The 19,994-nt window shown below is 39.8% G+C and overlaps 1 protein-coding gene across 2 annotated transcripts in view; it reads right to left on the bottom strand.

Annotated features, from left to right (window-relative positions):
* Window positions 1-19,994, bottom strand: part of slc8a1b (solute carrier family 8 member 1b) — a 134,765-nt gene that overhangs the window by 34,075 nt on the left and 80,696 nt on the right. Inside the window, exon 5 of one of the 2 annotated variants that reach the window (XM_051425471.1) lies at window positions 5,132-5,238. In XM_051425471.1, coding sequence (XP_051281431.1) covers window positions 5,132-5,238 — 107 coding nt within the window. Of the gene's footprint in view, window positions 1-4,678; window positions 4,789-5,131; window positions 5,239-19,994 lie in introns of both variants that reach the window. The other variant, XM_051425460.1, reaches the window with a different exon arrangement.

Genomic DNA, 19,994 nt, shown 5'->3' with positions numbered 1-19,994 from the left:
TGGATTCAGATTTTACCTCCAGAAAAAAACTCCTACACGAAAGAAGTGACTGAGGAAGTCAGAGATGGATTTTCTTTCTTTAAAGAAGAAACATCCACCCTATGCACCCTCAACAGCACTGTTAAATGACTGCATCTTCCTGCCCTACATCTAACACCACCTGCACAAACAAACAAAAGCTGGATACAAGTTCACACCTGCTCTCTGTGGGTTGTTAAGACGGCATCGGAGGACATAAAGAAAAACTCCAAACAGAAATAGAGGAGGATGAAATAGGTTAATGGAAAAATAAATCACAAGCCTATACATTCTCTCATGAACAAATGGGAAGTTGTAGCAGCTACATGGCTACATTTTCTCATTCATTATTTGTGGGGAAGCAGCTTTGGGAGATAACATTTTAAACGGATACAAATGCTCTGCAGCAGGGACTACTTTCCAGTAGGAGTAATAGTTGTGAAGCTCAAACCAAAAGAAAAACTGATCAGCATACCCATAAGCTGATTTTGGTATCTATGTTAGATGACTAACACACCGACTGGCCAAACGCTTGGTACATTTGCTTGAATTAGAAGATTTTAGTAGTTGTCGAAGTACTTTTCAAAAAGACGTTGAACCTTCTACCTGCTTACTCTAAAAGTCACTCTGCATCATGGAAATTGAGTTTTTAAGCTGCATGATATCACAGAAACGGCAACAGCCCTCAACTGTCCATTCAGCGCTGCTATCAGGAAAAGCCTTGTTACTCATTCACACCTTTCCAGTTTTCAGTAAAGTCAAACAGCTACATGAGGAGAGACTGAACTACAATGGTTCCCTTTCCATCTTTCTAACTGCGCAATGTGTAACTTCTCATATCAGTATAGCAAATGTCAGATCCAGTGCTTGTTTAGTCAGTACATTAATCCTGTCAACCTCTGTTGCTTACAGCAAAAAGAAGCAATGAAAATGAAACAACCAAAACAACTGGAAAATAAAATCAGGCTTTTATCTCTGGCTGAGAGGCACTTGAAGTGCCGGTTTGATAGAAGATGAAACGGGACCTTGCTGGATTCCAATAACAAAAGCTGGCTGTTTCCTCAGTATTACACAGCCTGAATGTTAAAGCTATTTTCTGGAATTTATATCTGAAGGTACAATTCACACATTAATCAACAGAGTGAACGTGCCTCTTTTGGTCGGGTTTCAGCTGCTCTCTCTGTGGCAGGATGCTTAAAAGCCTATTTGAAATTTGTGGTCCTGTGCCAAAATGCATTGAGAAAATCAATTCTATGTTCCAGAGTCTCTTTGCTGTGCTCTCTGTGTGAAAAGAGTTAATTTACTGAAAGCACATCCTTTGTAAGCGCTAATAGGGAACTAGAGATAGAAAAACATGAAAATCCCAGTTGGAACACAGACTGCTATTACGTCAGTATCCATTCACAGATTCCTCTGTCGCAGCTATAAAAGGTAAATATGTTATATAGATAAAATATGTCCATCCAACTGTAAGAGCTAACAATGTTGTGGATGTGGATCTATTGGCATATGATATTCATAGGTATGTTTTTATAAGTGTAAAATCACCAATTTATTAAAAGTATTTTTTAGCATTAATCATTAGGATAAATATGTGTTGCTATGTACAAACTGTTTACATATAGAAAGCTGTGGTGAAATTAATTTAGTTCATGACTGGTTGTTTACTCTTTACACAGTTATTAAAAACTATGGTATTGATTAGTATACTAATCAATACCATTTGTGAACCATCACAATTACTTTCCACATATGAAGTACATGATCTTAACCATGGGTTCACTGTCACCCAAACTCTAAAACTTAGTCCCCCACTACCAACAAATAGAAGACTGGACTAGCGAGGGTCTATCTCGAAACACACATACACAGACGACACAAACACATGTATCAGTAAGCGAGTACATGATGATAAGTATGTCTACATACAGTACACACACATACAGAACATGCACAAATACACATTGACATGGACACACACTCATGAGCCGAGAACATAAAGATCAGTGCACGGCTAATTTAGCACAGAAAGAACCACACTGTGTCGGTTCATAAAACACACAAACACACTGCAGCCCCCTTAACTGTGTGTGTTCGCCTGTGTGTCGGTCTCTCTCTTTCCCGGAGGTGTGTTTGATCTCATGACTGTGATAATGTGATATCCAGCCCTTGTCTTTGATCCCCTCATCACTATAAACACTGCTGATGCCTGGTAAACACACGCTGCCATTAACACACTGATTGCACTGCTCTGTCTTGTGTGTGTGTGTGTGTGTGTGTGTGTGTGTGTGTGTGTGTGTGCATATGAAACAAAGACAGAGATAGAGGTACTTTTAAAGACCCAGTAGGGTTAAAGTATAGTTTAAAGGCATAAAAGGCTCTTTAGATAATGACCTGGAAACACTAGGAAGGACTGGTTTACCACGTCACATTAAGATGCATTTGGTTTTTGGGTCATTTCAGTTAAAACACTAATATGTTTTCTTAAGATAAACTGCTATTTGCTTCAAAATTATATTTACATTTGTATGTGTGTCCGTGTGTGTGTGTGTTTGACAGGCAGTAAAAAGGAAGTGGAAAATCTCCTGCGTTTACAACTCTATATTACATTAAATCATAATAAATGGAGGGATATGAGTAACTCAGATGAGATAACGTATTAACACAGTGGAAAACAGATGCACAGATGTGGCATCTTACTGTTGACACATACACACACACCTACACACACAGGCCACTTCTAAAATAATCATCATTGTCACTCATTATTTTCTGAACATTTTTTTTTACATAAAATGTATTGTATAATAATATATAATGCACAGTAAAGAGACAATGGGGACTTGGTCAGATTTGAATAGTCTTTACTGTCTTAATTGGACCAATTTGTACAATTTATCTGAAGATGTGTTACATAATGGTGTAACTAAACCATTAGCTCTAGAAACAGGAAGATTTAATTGGTCTCTCTGAAGAAGAAAGGCTTTGATTGTTGCATGATTCAGATGAGACTGAAGAAAATGTGCATTTTATCCATTATGTCTCTTTATATTATGTTTTAGGCTATAGTTCTTATTTAAATATTCATTTATTTGACGGCCATCCTTTGGCTCTTTGTTTGCCATGCCACTCCTCTAACAACCAAGTTGTTGTCGGCTGTGTGACAATGCATTTTACAGATAATCTAATGAAGTTTTAATAGTTTCTCAGCTCTTTTTATTGTAGAACCTTTCTTTGTTTTATTCTTTTTTTTATGTAGGTATTACTGCTGATAATATTGCATAAAACCCATTATACCCACAACACTCAGCAGTTTCATGACAATGTTTTCTCTTATGCTATTTGTGTAAAACTCTGCATACACACTATATCACTGTGTGATATCCCGGTGCTATGGGTGTTAATTACTTCCCTATTCACACAGGAGACGAAATAATAAATAAACTTGAAACTTTGACTTAGGGGCATTTTTGGTTGAATGCTGCTCACATCATACTCACAATGAATACCCTCTTGGGCATTATCTCTATATGTCTTTTTTCATGCCAACAATCCACAATTGAGTTGCATGTGAGCACTTTGAAGAGAGCAGTGACATTTTCAAACACCAGCAGAGAACAGATCTCAGCGCATTAAAAGCTCTTGGCTGGATGAGGGGGAAACAAGAGGAGAACAGGTCACAGAAAGGAAAAGGAGGAGAAAGGAGAGGACAGGTGTGATCCCCACTGAGTTTTCTGTACAGACCTCTGAGGAGAAACAGAGGAAGAAAAGTAGAAAAAAAAAGAAAGAAAAACAGAAGGGAGCAGCAGAATCGCTCCAGTGTGTGTTCAACCTGAATCCCGAATCAACAGGCCTGTTTAAACATAAGCGATTAGGGAGCAGCACTGCATTTTGTCACTTTAGAAATATGGTATAAGAGCGACTGATGCTTTGATTTTATTTCTTGCAGCATTGCCAGCTGTAAAGTGCTGTATGTCTTGCCAACTTTAAAGTGCTCTTGTCTGGGCAATTGTATTAGGCTTTGCATAAAATAAATATGATTCAAATTGCACTAAGTCCACTCAGACAAATATCACACCTACTCTGTAATGTCCTCTAACTAGTAATGTCCTAGTTGTCTCTTGCCTTTGTCTCCATTTTCGGAGATTTGCGGCAGTTCTGTGCTGCACTTCCAAGAAATTGCCCGTCAATCAAACAGTACAGGCAGTCTATTGTTGACGTTTTGGTCTTTAAAATATTAGCTCTGTACAGTATCTACTAATACTAATCCTTATAGTGTCCTTTTTAAGTTAGTACACAAGAAATGAACACACTTAACTGTTTTATACTAACAGGAAATTACAAGACTTGCACTGTCTAATGTCAATCTGTCAATATGTGTATTTTAAGAATGCATCAAAACAGTGGGAACACACTCAAACCCGGCTTAGAATTAGTTGTCCTATGTATTATCAGGACACACTTCTAATCTGTGCAGCCATACTGGTTATTCTTCCGTTGACAACACAGCAACGGCATTAGCAAATCAGTCATGAACTGACTGTGGTGTGACTTAATGTTGTGTTGTATCAATAAAGTTAATACAAAGTTAATGGCCTGTTGATTCAGGATTCTCTAAAACCTCATGAGGTGCATTCTCAGTGTTGATTGGCCGTCACACCTGTCCATTCCTTCCCGCTGCGTCTCCATTGGGGCGTTTCAAGTAGAACGTAGAAGGAGGACTGCTTATTGTACTCCTCCCGGTCTAAGATCCTAACGGTTATGGTCTTCCTGTATGGGACACACACACACACACACACACATAGAGGGAGGAGGTGAATGCATGCATGATAAACAAATGACATGGCAAGGTATGTACACAAAAAAAAAAAAAAAAAAAAAAAAAACACACGCGCGCACACACACACATACGAGGTGGAGAGGTGGATGTGGTGAGATGAGTGTGATCCACAACCTGCTGCATGTTCACTGTCATAGTAAGGACACATCAGGGTGTACGGAAGCAAAAATCTAAATCTCCTCCTGCCCCCATGTGTCAAGAACATGCAGCCTATGTGGACATCGTGGTGGACACTCTGGGTCACAGGGTCCCGGGGGTCACCCCCTTCCTGACCTTTGGTGTCGTTGCTCTCCACCAGGCGAGGCTCTCCGATCTCTATGTAGAAGGTTTTGTTCTTCTCGTACTCCTCGTCGTCGATTACTTTCACATTGATGATTTTACTGAGGAAGAGGAGGAGGAAGGGGGAGGAAGGAAAAGAGGAGGGAAGAAGAGAAGGCAGAAAAAGTGAGGAAAGGACAGGCTGAAAACCGGAAAACCAAGAGGAAACAGAAAAAAGAAGCATTTGGATTTCCCACAAGCACCTAAAGCTCCAGACATGAAGAGCATTTATTTGTTTTTACCTCCAACAATGTCTAGTTATCAGGTAGCATTAAAAAAACTCTACTGCTCTGCTTTCTCTGCTGTTTTTCAGGCTGTTTTACCTTTAAGCGGGATAAAAGTTTGTAAATTTTCACCTCATCTAACCATAACATCTGATGTCGGATTCATCTTCGGTGTTATCGGAACAGCTCACATTTGTCTGACAAGATTGATCTGATAAACTCTTCGCTCTGCCAGCCTGCGGTCCTGATCAAGGCTCAATTCAATCTGCCGCTCCAGCCTGATATCAGCCTTACAAAAAAAAACGTTGTCACTTTGATGGTAAAAGCTAAATGAAGGCTGAAAGTGGCTTGAGAGTTTATCAACTCCATTAATCATTTTGGCAGATGAAGAATCATGAACTTGGAAACTTTGAGGATCCTGCAGCAGGTTTGCCATTTTAGTACTTTAGCAAACATTGCTTTCCATTTTCTAAGACTATTTGACAATATACTCCCATGCAGTGGACAATTGTATGTGTCTAGTTTCTTAACCCTTTGGGGTCTGAGCCCAGGTTAGGGCTAACCCTAACCCTAACCCGCTGGCGTGATCATAGACCCCAAAGGCTAAAAATTACATTTATTAATAAGATTATTTCAATTTTGATGCTTGTGGGAAACCAGGACAATTCACTGTCAATTCAGCCGATCCAATAATTCAATTTTCAACAAAAATCTACTGTTAAAAGCAGCAGTTAAAGGTTAGCCTATTCAGCCTATAAAAAATAACTAAAAAGGAGCACTTAAATGTTCTGTTCACATTGTTGGCTGAATTTAAAAGTGAATTGAAAAGTACGGTAGTCTTTAAAGTTGTACAGATAAGCATTTAGACAAGTCTGAGACATTAGAAGAATCATCTGAGACCAGATGCAATGAAAAGAGAAACTGAGAAAGAAAATAACAATGAAGAAGGAGCGATGATTTTAACAGAAAGATATGTCTGCTGCTGCAAATGAACACCTTCCGTTAATTCCCTCAACAATACACAGTAAAGAAACCAATCTAACCAGCTCTGGTGTTATCGATTGAAGCCAAGAGAAACCGGTCAGAAATCAGTACAGTGAGTAAAATGAACATGCCGATATGCCACGACTGAAACAGCACATACACTAAGCACCATAACAACACATGGATATTTATGTTCCTGTTGTCGTTTTCCTTCTAAACCTTCCGATGTCTGATTAAGTGAGCAGCAATAAACCAGCCTGTAAACTGTAACATCATTCTGTCGATGCACAAAGACAAGTCAGTGATTTCTTTCTCTGAAGCTGAATAGCACCTATTATTGACCAGCCAAATGCTCCAGTAACACTCAGTATGGAGAGAGAGTGTGTGTGACTGTGTGTATTTATTGTGGCACTTGGCCTCAGTCATATTTGGCAGGGAAGCTAATATCTGAGGTCACAGGGCTATGAAGCGGGACGCGGTGTGCGTATACGGTATGTGTGGTGTGTGTGTGTGTGTGTGTGTGTGTGTGTGTGTGTGTGTGTGAGTGAGTGCCTGCGGGCGCGTGCGTATGTGTGAATGTGTGTGTTTATCTGTGTTTCCAGTCTGGAACAAAACCCATATTCTGATCCAAATCCACTACAGGCAATAACAAAGACATCGTAGAGAATACTCATGATCTGGCCTATAGGGTGGGAAATGGGAACACACACAAACACAAACACACAAGCTTACATAAGCCTTTATCGCCGATCACAGACCTACAACCGGTTTGGAATCGTTAGCAGGCGTTGGGTTTACAGCACTGCATTTGACTCTCGAAACTGGGTACAGGTTTAAGTGAGTAAAGTACCTAAGTGTACTTTGTACAGTACATGAATAAATCTACATTTGTACTTCTTACCACTAACAGCCTTGGCATCCTCAGCATGCCACCTTGATGACAGAGGACATAAAGCAGCCTGCTAATAATCTAATTATACGCAGAAGCATCACAGGTTAATCAGCTGCATAATACAAACACAGTAGAGGGTAAACCATTAAAATAACACATACACAGACACACACACACACACAGATATCAAGGGGTTAATTCATTACACTTGAGGGATTAACCCATTTATCATTGTCCCGTAAAACCAGATGGAGCGCAGTTTTCACCTTCTGGCCTCGAGGAGCTCAGATCCAACAGGCTGTCAAGTTAAAACTCATACATCAGAAGTGATGGAGTAGAACCTTCCCCTGCCTCAAGGTGGAGCCCTTGAGCAAAGCACTTAACCACCCCAGTGGAAAGGCTAAGGGAAAAGCAGTGTTTATATTCCCACAGGGAATATAGTAACTGCTACTACTACTTCAAGTAATACGAGGCCTATTACTAATGGTGTAGAAGTACAAGGGCAACTTTTATGTTTGTGGAATTTACCTCTCACACTTCTTTCATTTGTATGCAATAAATAAAGTCTGCTGATTGGCTCCCTCTCTGAGTGGGTGTCCTTCCTGAGCAGCTAGATGCACCTCTTGATTTTGCACCCTAATTGCTATCAAAGCTTAAAAGCCCACAGCAGCCTCCATAATTCTCAGCTCAACAGAGGAAAAAAATGGTAGAGTAAAACCAAGCAAGCCTTGTTCAAAATTACAATTCCAAATTGCTGATTCATGTGACCGATATTTCCAGATGACGAGACTTTAACTTTTAATATTTTTACAAATTACAGACATGAGAACACAGATGACTCAAATTAACACAAATCACAGACGGACCCAAAGCAACAGTAGTCCCATGTGAATTTGGGCTGTTTTTCCCTTGAAAAAAAAACCAAAACATTTCCATCAAATCAGCTACAGAACAAATGTTTTTGTATCATTAACCTAATTTATAAAAGCCTCCGTAAAACATTTTTCCAACGATGGCTATCTGACAGAGGAACTTTAACAGCTGTCTGCCTGCCTGCCTGGAAAGAGACTTAAAATGATGATTTAACTCCATATATGTGTAAAACGACAAGGAATCAGTTTTGCAGTGACATACTGGTGGACTTCGCCCAGTTCAGGAATGGTGACTCCTCTGTTGAAGCTGCCAAACCTCACAGATGACCAACTCGCTGGAAAAACACACGCATGCTTACACACATATTCACCCATTCTTGTACAGCCGGACAGTGCCTCAATGCATATACCAACAACTAACTTATCATTTTTATCTCCGCCCCTCTTTTCTCTCTCTTTTTTGTTCACACTAAACACAAACTCGAATACGTGAGCACACACACACACACACACACACACACACACACACACGTGCACTTCCCTCCACATGACAAACATGCTGGCTGTATAGTACGCTGTCCCGTTGCCACGGCAACACAATGTTTGAGTAACCAACAGGGTTGGAGAAGATTGTTTCCAGACCAATGATGTGTGCATGTGTGTGTGTGCGCATGTGCTGACAAGTGAGTGTGTTTGAGAGAGAAAAAGAGGTCACATACTGTACACACACTACACTGATTTGTATGTCAGTGTCTATATGTGTGTGTATGTGTGTATAATAATGTGTGTGAGAGAGACTGTGATATTACACAGTAGCCTTCATTGTAGTAAAAGGTGCCTCATTGTGTGTCTGTATTCAATCACATGTTAATCTACAAACCATGTATACAGTAAGTGAACAAATGCTTCTCTCCGTGTGTGTGTGTGTGTGTGTGTGTGTGTGTGTGTGTGTGTGATGGTTCAGTAAGAATATTGGAGTATGAAATGTGCTGAGAGACACGAAATAGTGGCGCACTGAATTTTACGTTTACACTCTTAACACACACGTAGGTTGGTTCTTCTAACTTCTAAGGTCTCTCACTGATAAAGTGCATTTCTTAGTCCCTTACCTTGACCTTAAACTAAGCCTTAACCCTAACATTAACCCTAAGACCAGGTCTTAACTCTCAAAAAGCCCTTTGACAGAGGCCCAGTCAAACATTATTTTTCACTCACGCGGCTTTGAAGTGAAACTGGTCCTTGCAAGTGTAGAAATACCGTAACGCACACTCACACAGACAGAGGTGGTATCACACTTGCATGCAGCATTCACAAATGTATCACACTTGCATGCTTGGACACCCACACGTGAACACACTACAGGAATTTCAGCTGCGGGAATTCAAAAATGCACACACACACACACACACACACACACACACACACACACACAACCTCGCATACATCTGTGTTTCTACAGAGATGTCCTCCGTCTGACTTTACAAAAAAAAGCATAAAAAACAAGTGAACATGTGAGCAGCTGTGACAGATCTCCCCTCCATCACTTGTCCATCATACTCCATCTCCTCATTTCCTTCCTCTGTTTCTCTCCTTTGTCTTTCATAAACAAGATTCCTGCAACACTTTTAACACTTGGCCTCTGTTGGGGTTTATAAAACATTTCACTGAAACTCTTAAATAGAGAAAACTTCCCTAGAATTAGCCAGAAGAATAAGAGATAATGGAATAAACAGGCAATAGAGTATTCAAAAACAGCTTGATTGGCTCATGTCAAAGCAGATAGGTTCATAAACTACAAACAAACACCGTTGCCAGTTAGGTGATCTGAATGTGCCAAAGTATAGTTTCACTGTCTGTTCATGTTGTTGACCTTCATTTTTCCTTTTTGCTGGTCAGGTCTGTTCATGTTTGGCTTTCTGTTGTTAGGATTTTCCACCCTTGTCTCCTCAGAAAATAAATGATTTTGCAGGTTTTTGGCTCTGGTGCTCCTGCAATTTGGACCCTGAATATTTGCCATGATGCTTTGAGACATGAAAGCAGCGACTGACAAGAGTTCTTTTAAAGGAGTATCACCTGATTCGGCTCATAAATGTCAAAATTATCCTCATGTCCATGTTCCTTGGTAACAAGTAACTGTATAATAAATTGTCTTTTTCTAAAGAGGGAACACTACAGTACATCTTGAAACCAGGCAGGGGAAGATATGTGACAATGTCTGGCAGTTTTGTGCAAGAGATTAAAAACATTTATACAGAATATGCCAGGCTTTTAAAAGCTTAAACTCAATAAATATCAGTTGGATCACCAGAAAGCTGCTTGAAAACTAAACCTGCCTAAATGCCAGTTTGCAACTAATGAAATATCTGACAGCCACAAGTGCTTGTATATGAAATCTTGCTGTTTAACATGCAAAATGTGATAAACATTGTAGAGTTTCTTAACTACGGGGCTTCCTCTACAACTGTGTCAAAGTAAAAGCTCTTTTGCATGTTGTCCATTGAGTTTTTTTTTCTCTTTCCATTTGCTATTTAAAAGTGCACTTTATACTGTATCTAACTGAGAAAACAAAGTCGCCAGTCTGTGGTTGCCCAAAGGGCCCCTCTGTTGCATGGCACATGTTTGACACTAACAAAGCACTTTCCCCAGAGTGGCTCACACACACACAAACATAAATACACAGGAAGTTGTAAAGCACAACAGGCTGCAGTGCCGGTCACTCCCCTCTCCTCAGAAACCTGCCTTAGCGACGTATTTGGATCGGAAAATTTGAGTTTGGGAACCACGGCTTTATTTTAGGTTTGAGGAAAAAATGCTGCCGGTCAGCTGGTTGGTGCGTGCATGTGTGTGTGTGCATGTGTGTGTGGATGGGTATAGGAACGGGGGATAGTGGACAACCAGTTCCAAGTCACATGACAGTGATGGAACAAACCTGTGTGTTTATCTTTGTGTGTAGCTGTGATTATACTCCTAACATAATTGCCTTTAAAAATAAAATATTTCAACACCCAATCAACGGCATGCTTTTTGATGAGTGCGTTCACGTGCATGTTTGAATGTAACTTTTGTCCGAGCTGTTGTTGTTTATATGCAATGTGAGTTTGGAAAAGTGGGAGAGAGGGTGTGTGTGTGTGTGTGTGTGTGTGTGTGTATGTGTGTGTTTTGAGAACTGGCCTTTCAGACCGTGAACTGGTTTGTTTGTGTGGAACAGATTGCTGGTGGGTGGACTTCGGTCACAGACTAAACAAAAGAAGTGTGTGTGTTTGTGTGTGTACATATGTGCGTGGTGTGTCCTTGTGTGGATGGATGAAAGAGTGTCAGCATGGGTGCCTGTTTGTGCGTGCACATTTGTATGTGAGTTTGTGTGTGTGTGTGTGCTTATACTTCACTGTTTAATATACAGAGAACAAGAGTGTGCATTTGTAATTTGCTGTCTGCACTTTGTATAAATACGACTGTGACAGTGAAAACAGAGAGTGATTTTTATTAGCAAGAGTGTTAAATGCTTATGTGTGTGACACAGCTTAACACAGAGAGCACTGCAGTGTGTGTGTGTGTGTGGGTGGGTGTGTGCTGTTTACAAGCAGTGGTTTTATAAGACAAAGCTGATAATGATGTTGGCCACAGTGGGAAACCACAACAATAGACCAACAGCGCTCAGCCAGACCTCCTCTAATAAGCTCCAGTCTGCTCACTAATACACATAATCCTGACTTTATGGAGGCTAATGGAAACACAAAAAAGGTTACACACACACACCTGCCGCAGGGCTGCTTGGTCCCACATGCACTACAGGGCTCACACCTATTATTAATCTGTGATATGTATATACATATAGATACATATTAATGCACATAAAATGGATTATAATCTCTGGACATTGTGCATTCTTTGGTCAATATTTTGCACATTGATTTTGAATATAAATGTTTGTTACATTTTTTAAATTAGTTTTCTGTTTTATTTTATGATTCTTGACTTTTGTAGTACTTCATTTTTTATTTTTCCTTTTCTCTAACTATGTTTATTGCTATGCACCAACATACTATGGCAAATTCCTTGTAAAATACGTGAAAACCTACGTGATTAAAATTATTTTGACTGCTGATGGAGTAAGCTCGTGTTTTTATTCTTGTTCCTACAGTTGGATGTTTTGGCTTCACTGTGCAGAATGACAGAGTTACTTTGTGTGGAAAATATCATTTAGCATATCTAGTTCACTAAAGCTTTTCCTCACACACTTCAAACATTCATTATCTTGTAGTTATTTCATGGGACAGGACAGACATTTTACATGATCTAATTTAGACGTTGAGATGTTATTCACTGTGTCATATCATTAATAAAATACATTGATGAAATTCAGTAATTTCCTTATGAATAATAACCAATCTTCTGGAGCTTCCAGTACCCAGCTGCTGAATGCTGTACTGTAACATGAGGGATCCATTCTATTAAAAAGTTCCGCTAAATAGGCTGTTTTCTGTTTCCTTTGACAGTGTTTTACAGCTTTCTCAACTCAGCCAGAAGGTCTGTGAGGAACAGCAGCGACAGTCATTTTGCTTGTTTTCTCAGCTCATAGTCCCTTTATCAGTCTGATAGTGAACAGGGCTGTAAAAATAATGTTTATGGTAATGGTCATTTTTATTGGACAGTACTATGCAAAACAGGTGAAGCCATAAACAGCAGCCAGCCTCCATTTTTGTCTAACTGGTGTGTGTGCATGTATGTGTACGTCAGACCCTCCTCTGTGTCTTTTAAACTATCTTATATCATCACAGGGAGTTTCCCTATCTTCTCTCTCTCTCTCTCTCTCTCTCTCTCTCTCTCTCTCTCTCTCTCTTTTTCTTTCGCTGAGGCATGTCTGGCTATTTCCCTCTCCCTTCATTCCTATCTGCAGTATATCTTGTTAACCTAAAAAGGAGTTTGGAAAATCCTGGGGACTCCCTCACACACACGTAAACTTGCACACACAACCATAAACACACACACACAGCTTCACACAGGAAACATCTTTAAGTCTGAGCTTGTAAATCTGATTGAATATAACATATTAACTTCCACATACTTCCCAGGAACAGCTGTTGAGGTTTCTAAGTGACATCCTTTTTTGGTAGCTTAACTCTTGTATTGGTTGCGTCTCGGTGTGTGTGTGTGTGTGTGAGAGAGAGAGCGGGTTCATGTGTTTTGGTCCAGAAACACCGTCTTGTTTATACTTATCAAAGCTTTTATGGTTTACAACATCACATAAGTTGTATATGTATATATATGCATGGGCACTAGCTGTACTTGCTAAAAAAACATGTTGCTGCTTAAAAGTATATTACAGTGTTTGTGTGTGTGTGTGCGTGTGTGTGTGTTTGTGTGTGTGTGTGTGTGTGTGTGTAGTAGAAAAATAATTCCTGCATCCTTTTGTTGGGCAGTTTGAGGACAGTGAAGTAAAGTACGAAACAGCTAATAGCTCATATTCCTCCGTTTGGACTCTCTGGCTTTATGTTCTGTTAAAGGTCAGCACAGTGCAATAGTGTAAATTAACTAGCATGTCAAAGTTCACCAAAGTGGAAATCCACACCTGATTTGCGCAGAGAAATTAACTGATTTTGCTAAAAGATTTTGCCATTTTAAATGCTGGTGCTGGCCTTTCTTTCCTTACTTATTCCCCTTTTTTGTCCATGTGCCTCAACAAACTTGTAATACTCAGATCAAAGATTTGCAAAACTAGGGGGAGAGAGAGAGAGAGAGAGAGAGAGAGAGAGACTCACACTAATTGAGAATATTTTAGTTAGTCCAGTCAGGATTAAGTGAGAGATGGCTGAGCTCAGCAATTTAAAGGTACTGGACACAGGCGCACACGCACAAACTGAGGCTCCTAATTGCAATTAGACCAAGAAAATAGAGCTTAGTGAAGAAGAGGAGAAGGAGTGACACATGGCAAGGCAGCAGAACACAGGTATATTTAAATATAGTGCATATATCATGTTCTTTATGTACGAGCCAAACGCTACATAATGAGATTGGGGAGAAAGAGTGTGTGTGGTTGTATGTGCGTGTGTGTGTGTGTGTGTGTGAGAGAGAGCGAGAGAGGCAGCAAAAGAGCAAGAGTGGATATGAATGCTAATCAGCTGATGCTGCCAAACCAGCTGCAGCGCTCCATCATTTCCAGGCCATTTATGAGCTCTAAGCTGCACGATGGGATCAGCGCTGATGGAGAGTGACACACAGTCAGAGCCTCTGGAGCCACAAGCCACAACTGTGGAAGAAATATTTTTTCTGACTTAAGGATGTATATTAGGTATATTTTCCCATGAATGAATTAATGAATAAATTGCCACAACACGACAGCTACATGCTATATTGATATTTAAAAACTGTGCAAATGATCATAGGTTCAGTTCCTTAACATCAAATGGCAGCCCTTTTAAAATAATCTTGAATATATTCATGCACGGCAACCACAGCTATTAGCTGTTGAAGTTCTGGGAAAGATTGTGGCCATGGTTGGGATGCAAACTTCCAAATTCAGCATGAAAGTCAAACATGCTGTAAGCCCTTGCGCCACCCCACACTCTTACTTTCTGTCTTACTACATAAATGGCACACTACAGTAATTCCTCATTGGGAATGCAAAATGATGCAGGCCCTTGGGATTCTGGGCTGAGTGTGAAAAACAGGAGTAGTAGAGGAGCAGGTTACAGTAACATACGTAACTTGCTTAATATGGTTCAATTTACACCACAAACAACTTTCTTGTCACTTTCGGGCTCTAGAAAGACGATCACTAAAACATTAGCTGTATCAAAGGCAGTGTAGCTGCACTGCATTAAGAATGTGCTGATGTGATGTCATGTTGCCTACATTTGGGGAGTTGGAAAATACTGCAACTGTCAGATGTATAAAAAGAAAAATCTTGAAAAAGTAAAAGGATATCTTGTGTATCTCGTGTCAGAACAAGCTTGGTGGTAAAACAAGGATGACAACCCTTTCCCAGGTGATTAAAAAGCTTTTTTCTGGCAGCTGAATCTTGCAGTTTAAAAAGTACAGACAAATGTTTTAGCATTTTCCTATGAGAGTTACGCTGGATATTTTTTGATACTTGTTTTTCAACAAAAACTCTGACTTGCTGATACTTTCCAAAACCATCAGTGTTTTTTCATTCTTCTCTCCCCGACTCCCAAAATGACGTGGACTTTCAGGGAAGTTTCAGTGAGAAAAGACATTCAAGTTTTATAGTTTGGCATGTCAGACACGAACACTTTCACTCTGCCCTACATTGAATAACAACCCTCCTCCTGTGTGTAGGCCCTGAGTCCTCATCCGTCTCCCCAAACAACGAGACATCGGTGTCAAAAAGTAGGACAAATGATTTCATCGGAGACAGCCATGAAGTGAATGCTTATATTCAAACATTAAATACAGATGCTGATTCTGTCTGCATTTTCTTTATGTCTCCCTCTGCTGCCCTCCTTGTCTGACTCTTCACTTGTCTTTCTTGCCCATTAGACAAGAAAAAACATTCAACATGTGTGTGACTCAGCCAGAGTGTTCTCTTTTTTTAACCTGGCTATACTTGAAAATTGATAAGAAAAAAGAGAAAGAACAAAAAAACATACATATCTCAGGAAACGTATGCCTGATCTGAAGACAAGTTTCTTCACTGACACACGTAAACAAGGGATATCTAACACAATTTAAACAGTATTCTGAGTGTCTACAATCCTGTGTACACATCTAAATACTACAAAAAAAGAACAACTCAGGCTCAGTGATGATGAGTATTCTACATATTTTGATCACACATACCAGGTTGAGCCACATACAACTAACAACCTAACTACTTGTGATTGCACTGTGTGGATGTACAAAATGATTTTCCTTCTAGATCTCTTATTAAACCCAGACTCTCTCTGTGACTGGTGGCATTCCACTTCTCTATGACAGCTTCTTCCTCCACTTTGAAAAAATAAGATACAGCTGCACGGATGCCGTTCGTCATCTCTGAAGAGACCTGGGATCTGATCAAATAAAAAAAATGCTCCCATTGAATGCTATATGGTGCAGGTGCTCCACTGCTACCCATTCCCGCTTGAGGCTACGTTCACACTGCAGGCAGAATTGGCACAAATCTGGTTTTTTTTGCTCATATTTCATGACGACACAAATCAGACGGAATCTGATCTGATCTTTTTAATCCTGATTTGGGCCACTTTCATATGATTTTTTGCAATGTGACCTCTATGCGAACAGTCATATCAGAATTCCTGTGACTTTTATGTCACTCTAGATTGACATTTGTAATGCGTGTCACTTCAGGACCGTGATCTGTTCACACTGGAATCTGATATGGGACGCATTTAAAAAATAATGTGGACAGGCGAACAAAACAAATTAGATCGGAGCAACAAATCAGAATTCAGTGCCAAGGCTTGCAGTGTGAAACCAGCCTAAGAGTAACCATAAAGCTTGTTAGTGATGAAAAGATGAAGCTAATTCCATTTTTGCTGAAAAGGCAGAAGAGGATTAGCCTATTACACCTCCTTTCACTAACATCCACTCACTCCTCACTACTTTTTCTTGATTTACTCTTTTGATCTCTGCGACTTCTCTTAGGGTACAGAATGCATTTAAACAGCAAGAAACCATTTACTCTTCAATCTTCTTTTGATTTTTTTCCACTCTATTTCACCACTGTGTGTGTGTGTGTGTGTGTGTGTGTGTGTGTGTGTGTGTGTGTGTGTGTGTGTACATGTGTGTAGTTCTATGTTTGTGTGTGTTTGCTAGTTTTCGCTGCTTTCCTTCTTTTTTCTCACTCGTCCTTTGATTACACGCTCAATCAGCCGCTTTGTGTGTGTCAGCGTGTGTATGTGTGTACATGTGTGTAAGGATGGAAAATGTACAGTGTAGACTGCAAGAGAGGGCAGCTGGTCTAACCTGGGTCACAAACTAACAGATTACTTTGATAAAGATCATGACAAGTACATATACTACATTCTGTGAACTGGAAAACAGTTAAGTGTATATATTTACTGACTTCTCAGGCAAATTAATCTTGATTGTAAAACTTCGAGTTTATTTGCTTTTTTCTCATTTTGGATTGATATTAAGAAATTACTGCGGTGCTGTTTCTGCATCACTTGTCAATCAAAACTGACCCAATTTGATTCAATAAAGCACCCGTGGGTAGAAACCACCCAAGATTATGGGTTGTTTTGATGCGTTTGATGAGTTTTTTACTGTATTTTTTTTTTACTGTTGGTTAGTTCTTTACTCTTAAACTAAACCATAAAGCTGAGCTCGTATGACATATCCTAGATGAAAATGATCATATTTTAGCTTGGGTAAATAACCAAACAATAATATAAAAATTACACTGTATAAACCAACCCATACCAATACTGGGTAAAGTTAACCCAATATTGTGTCTGTGCTATATTAACCCAAACTGAGGGCTACTACTGAGTGGCCACTCAGGATTCTACCTGTTCTTCATTCATTCATTCCAGACCAACAAAAAACATTAAGTCATTGTATGTGTACCAAACAAAACTATTTTTCAACAACAGGACTACTACTGAAGTAACTCAAACACTAGTGAAAGAGTGACAACAACAGACATTAACAGAATGAAGATACATTGGCATTTGTAGATTACATCCAACTGTAACAATATAAAACCCTCCTTGATTATTATGTTTATATAATACTATTTTTTATTGCATTGCCCAGGTCCTATCCTTTGCATGCCCACCATCAACCCTCTTGACTGGAGAAAATTAAATTCTCCAAATTAGGCAAAACAAAGTAGCTGAATATAAAAATAATTTGAAGAGACCGTATAATATAAACAAGTGCGGTTATAGAGCATTTTGAACTCTAACTTGCAATCAAGTTTTATGTGTTGAAATAATAGCCAACTTAAAAAAATCTGTGACAATTATAGCTTCAAGTTTCATGTGAGATGTGATTAAATGAAAACAATGGCCTCTTCTTTTGAAATAACAGACTTAGAAGTAATTCATTTAAAAATCTCCAACTCCAGAAGTCTCCAACAGAGATGGATTTGTTAAATAAATCAGCAGTACAGAGGAGCAATGATTTAGATAACAATGTAGGTGATTAGTACTTAACATTTTTCTGAAGCTTTCTAAAGACCCTACAGTGAACATGTGAGACATGCAGGAGTCGGCTCTGTGTGGTAGCAGGAAACAGGAGTACGAACTGGTCACCGGTGCTGAATCCGACCGCACAAAAGACAGCAAGGGAAAAGCAAATGGCAGAGCTATTCACAGGGCTGGAAACCGTACAATAAACCTCACTGTCTTTCTGTCGGCTGCTTGCTCTTTGCCATTTTCCTTTACAAACTTCTAAGTCTTTCTCTTTCCCCCCGTTGACATTTCCTCTCAATATACAGATTCAGTGGCTCACTTCAGTCCCTCTTTTCAACTCTCTCTCCTCCTCTTCCTTCTTGTCCTCCTCTTCCTACTCTTGTTGGCTGATTAAGTTTAGCAATGGCACACTGTTCCAGTTGGCAATGCCAGCCTCTCTTTCTGCCACTTACACACAAACTCCAAATCGCTTTAATTTCCCCTCCAATTTTCAAATGAATTTTATTGGAATGAAGAGACGAGGCCCATTCACCTCCCTCTTCACCATCTCCCTGTGCTTCTGGTTTGAGTTGGCTTCAGAAAGCTTTATTGGCATGATTCAGTGACAATAACTCTTTCACTTTCTCTTCCCTCTCTCTTACTCATTTCTTTGTCAATTCAAATACCTTTTTTTGGCACAACATGGGCTAACACTTGCAAGCGTTTAATACCAGCTGACCTGAGTGTGTAAACCTCAATCAGGCAAGTCAATTAAAATATATTGCAATGATGAAAACATCTTCTGTTGTTCTGTTTGCGCTATCTCTCTGTCTCCACTCACTTCTATCCTTTTGCTTTCTTTAATCATCCCTCCATCTTCCCAGTTTGTACTTCCTCTGTAGTGCCTCTTCTCCTTCCTTCTTTGAATGTATCCATTTTCTCTTTTCTTCATTCTCTCCTATCTCTCCCATTGCCTTTTTCATTATTAGCATAAACGTGAATCCATCAGAGTTTAGAGGAAAATAATGACTGAACTGGTTTAAAAAATAATCTAAGAGAGAGGTTTGGCTGACTCTTTGATTAAAAGACATAAGTTCAGTTAGTTATAGTGCTGCCAGTTCGCTGTTCCACATTGTACTGTAGTGGGAATGAGACGAGAAAGGGGGACGGACTGTTGCTACGGCAACGTGTGGCCAGAGTGGCGTGGTTTCCAAGGCGTTTCCAAGGCAGCTTCATGGCTCTGCTGCCAGTTTCTCTTAAGTGGCTTAGCCTACGGATGCCCGCAGGCAGGACAAGTGGATATTTAGAAAGACAGACAGAGAGAGAGGTAGAGAGGCAGCGAGGAAGACTGACAATAGAGGAGAGAGAGAAAGAACTTTTATCGCTTCTCTTCCCTTAAACGCTAACTTCCTTCTCTTTAATCGCCATTCTTCTTCCTCTCCTATAAACTACGGTAGCTGACAAGGCAAACGTGCCGCAAACGGCAAAACGCGGGAAGGTTGCAAATCCCAAATCACCCAAACACATAAAACAAATCCAACAGAAAAATGCTGCAACCACAGAAACGAAGCAGAAGCAAAAACTGGGGCAACTTTAGCACCAATATTTTATGCCAAAATCAGATGATTGATCATTGTTTTGTAAAAACAAACAAAACTCTATGTCACTTGTGACTATAACACTAACACAGGGCAGATGTAGCAAGAATACGTTCTTCTAAAACAGTTCTGTACAGTAGAAGCACGTTCTACTATTCCCATATATGGT

Source organism: Dicentrarchus labrax, unplaced genomic scaffold (assembly GCF_905237075.1).
Source record: "Dicentrarchus labrax unplaced genomic scaffold, dlabrax2021, whole genome shotgun sequence".
Lineage (NCBI taxonomy): Eukaryota > Metazoa > Chordata > Actinopteri > Moronidae > Dicentrarchus > Dicentrarchus labrax.
Note: the sequence above shows the minus strand (reverse complement) of the source record. Positions and strands in the feature narration are given on the sequence as shown.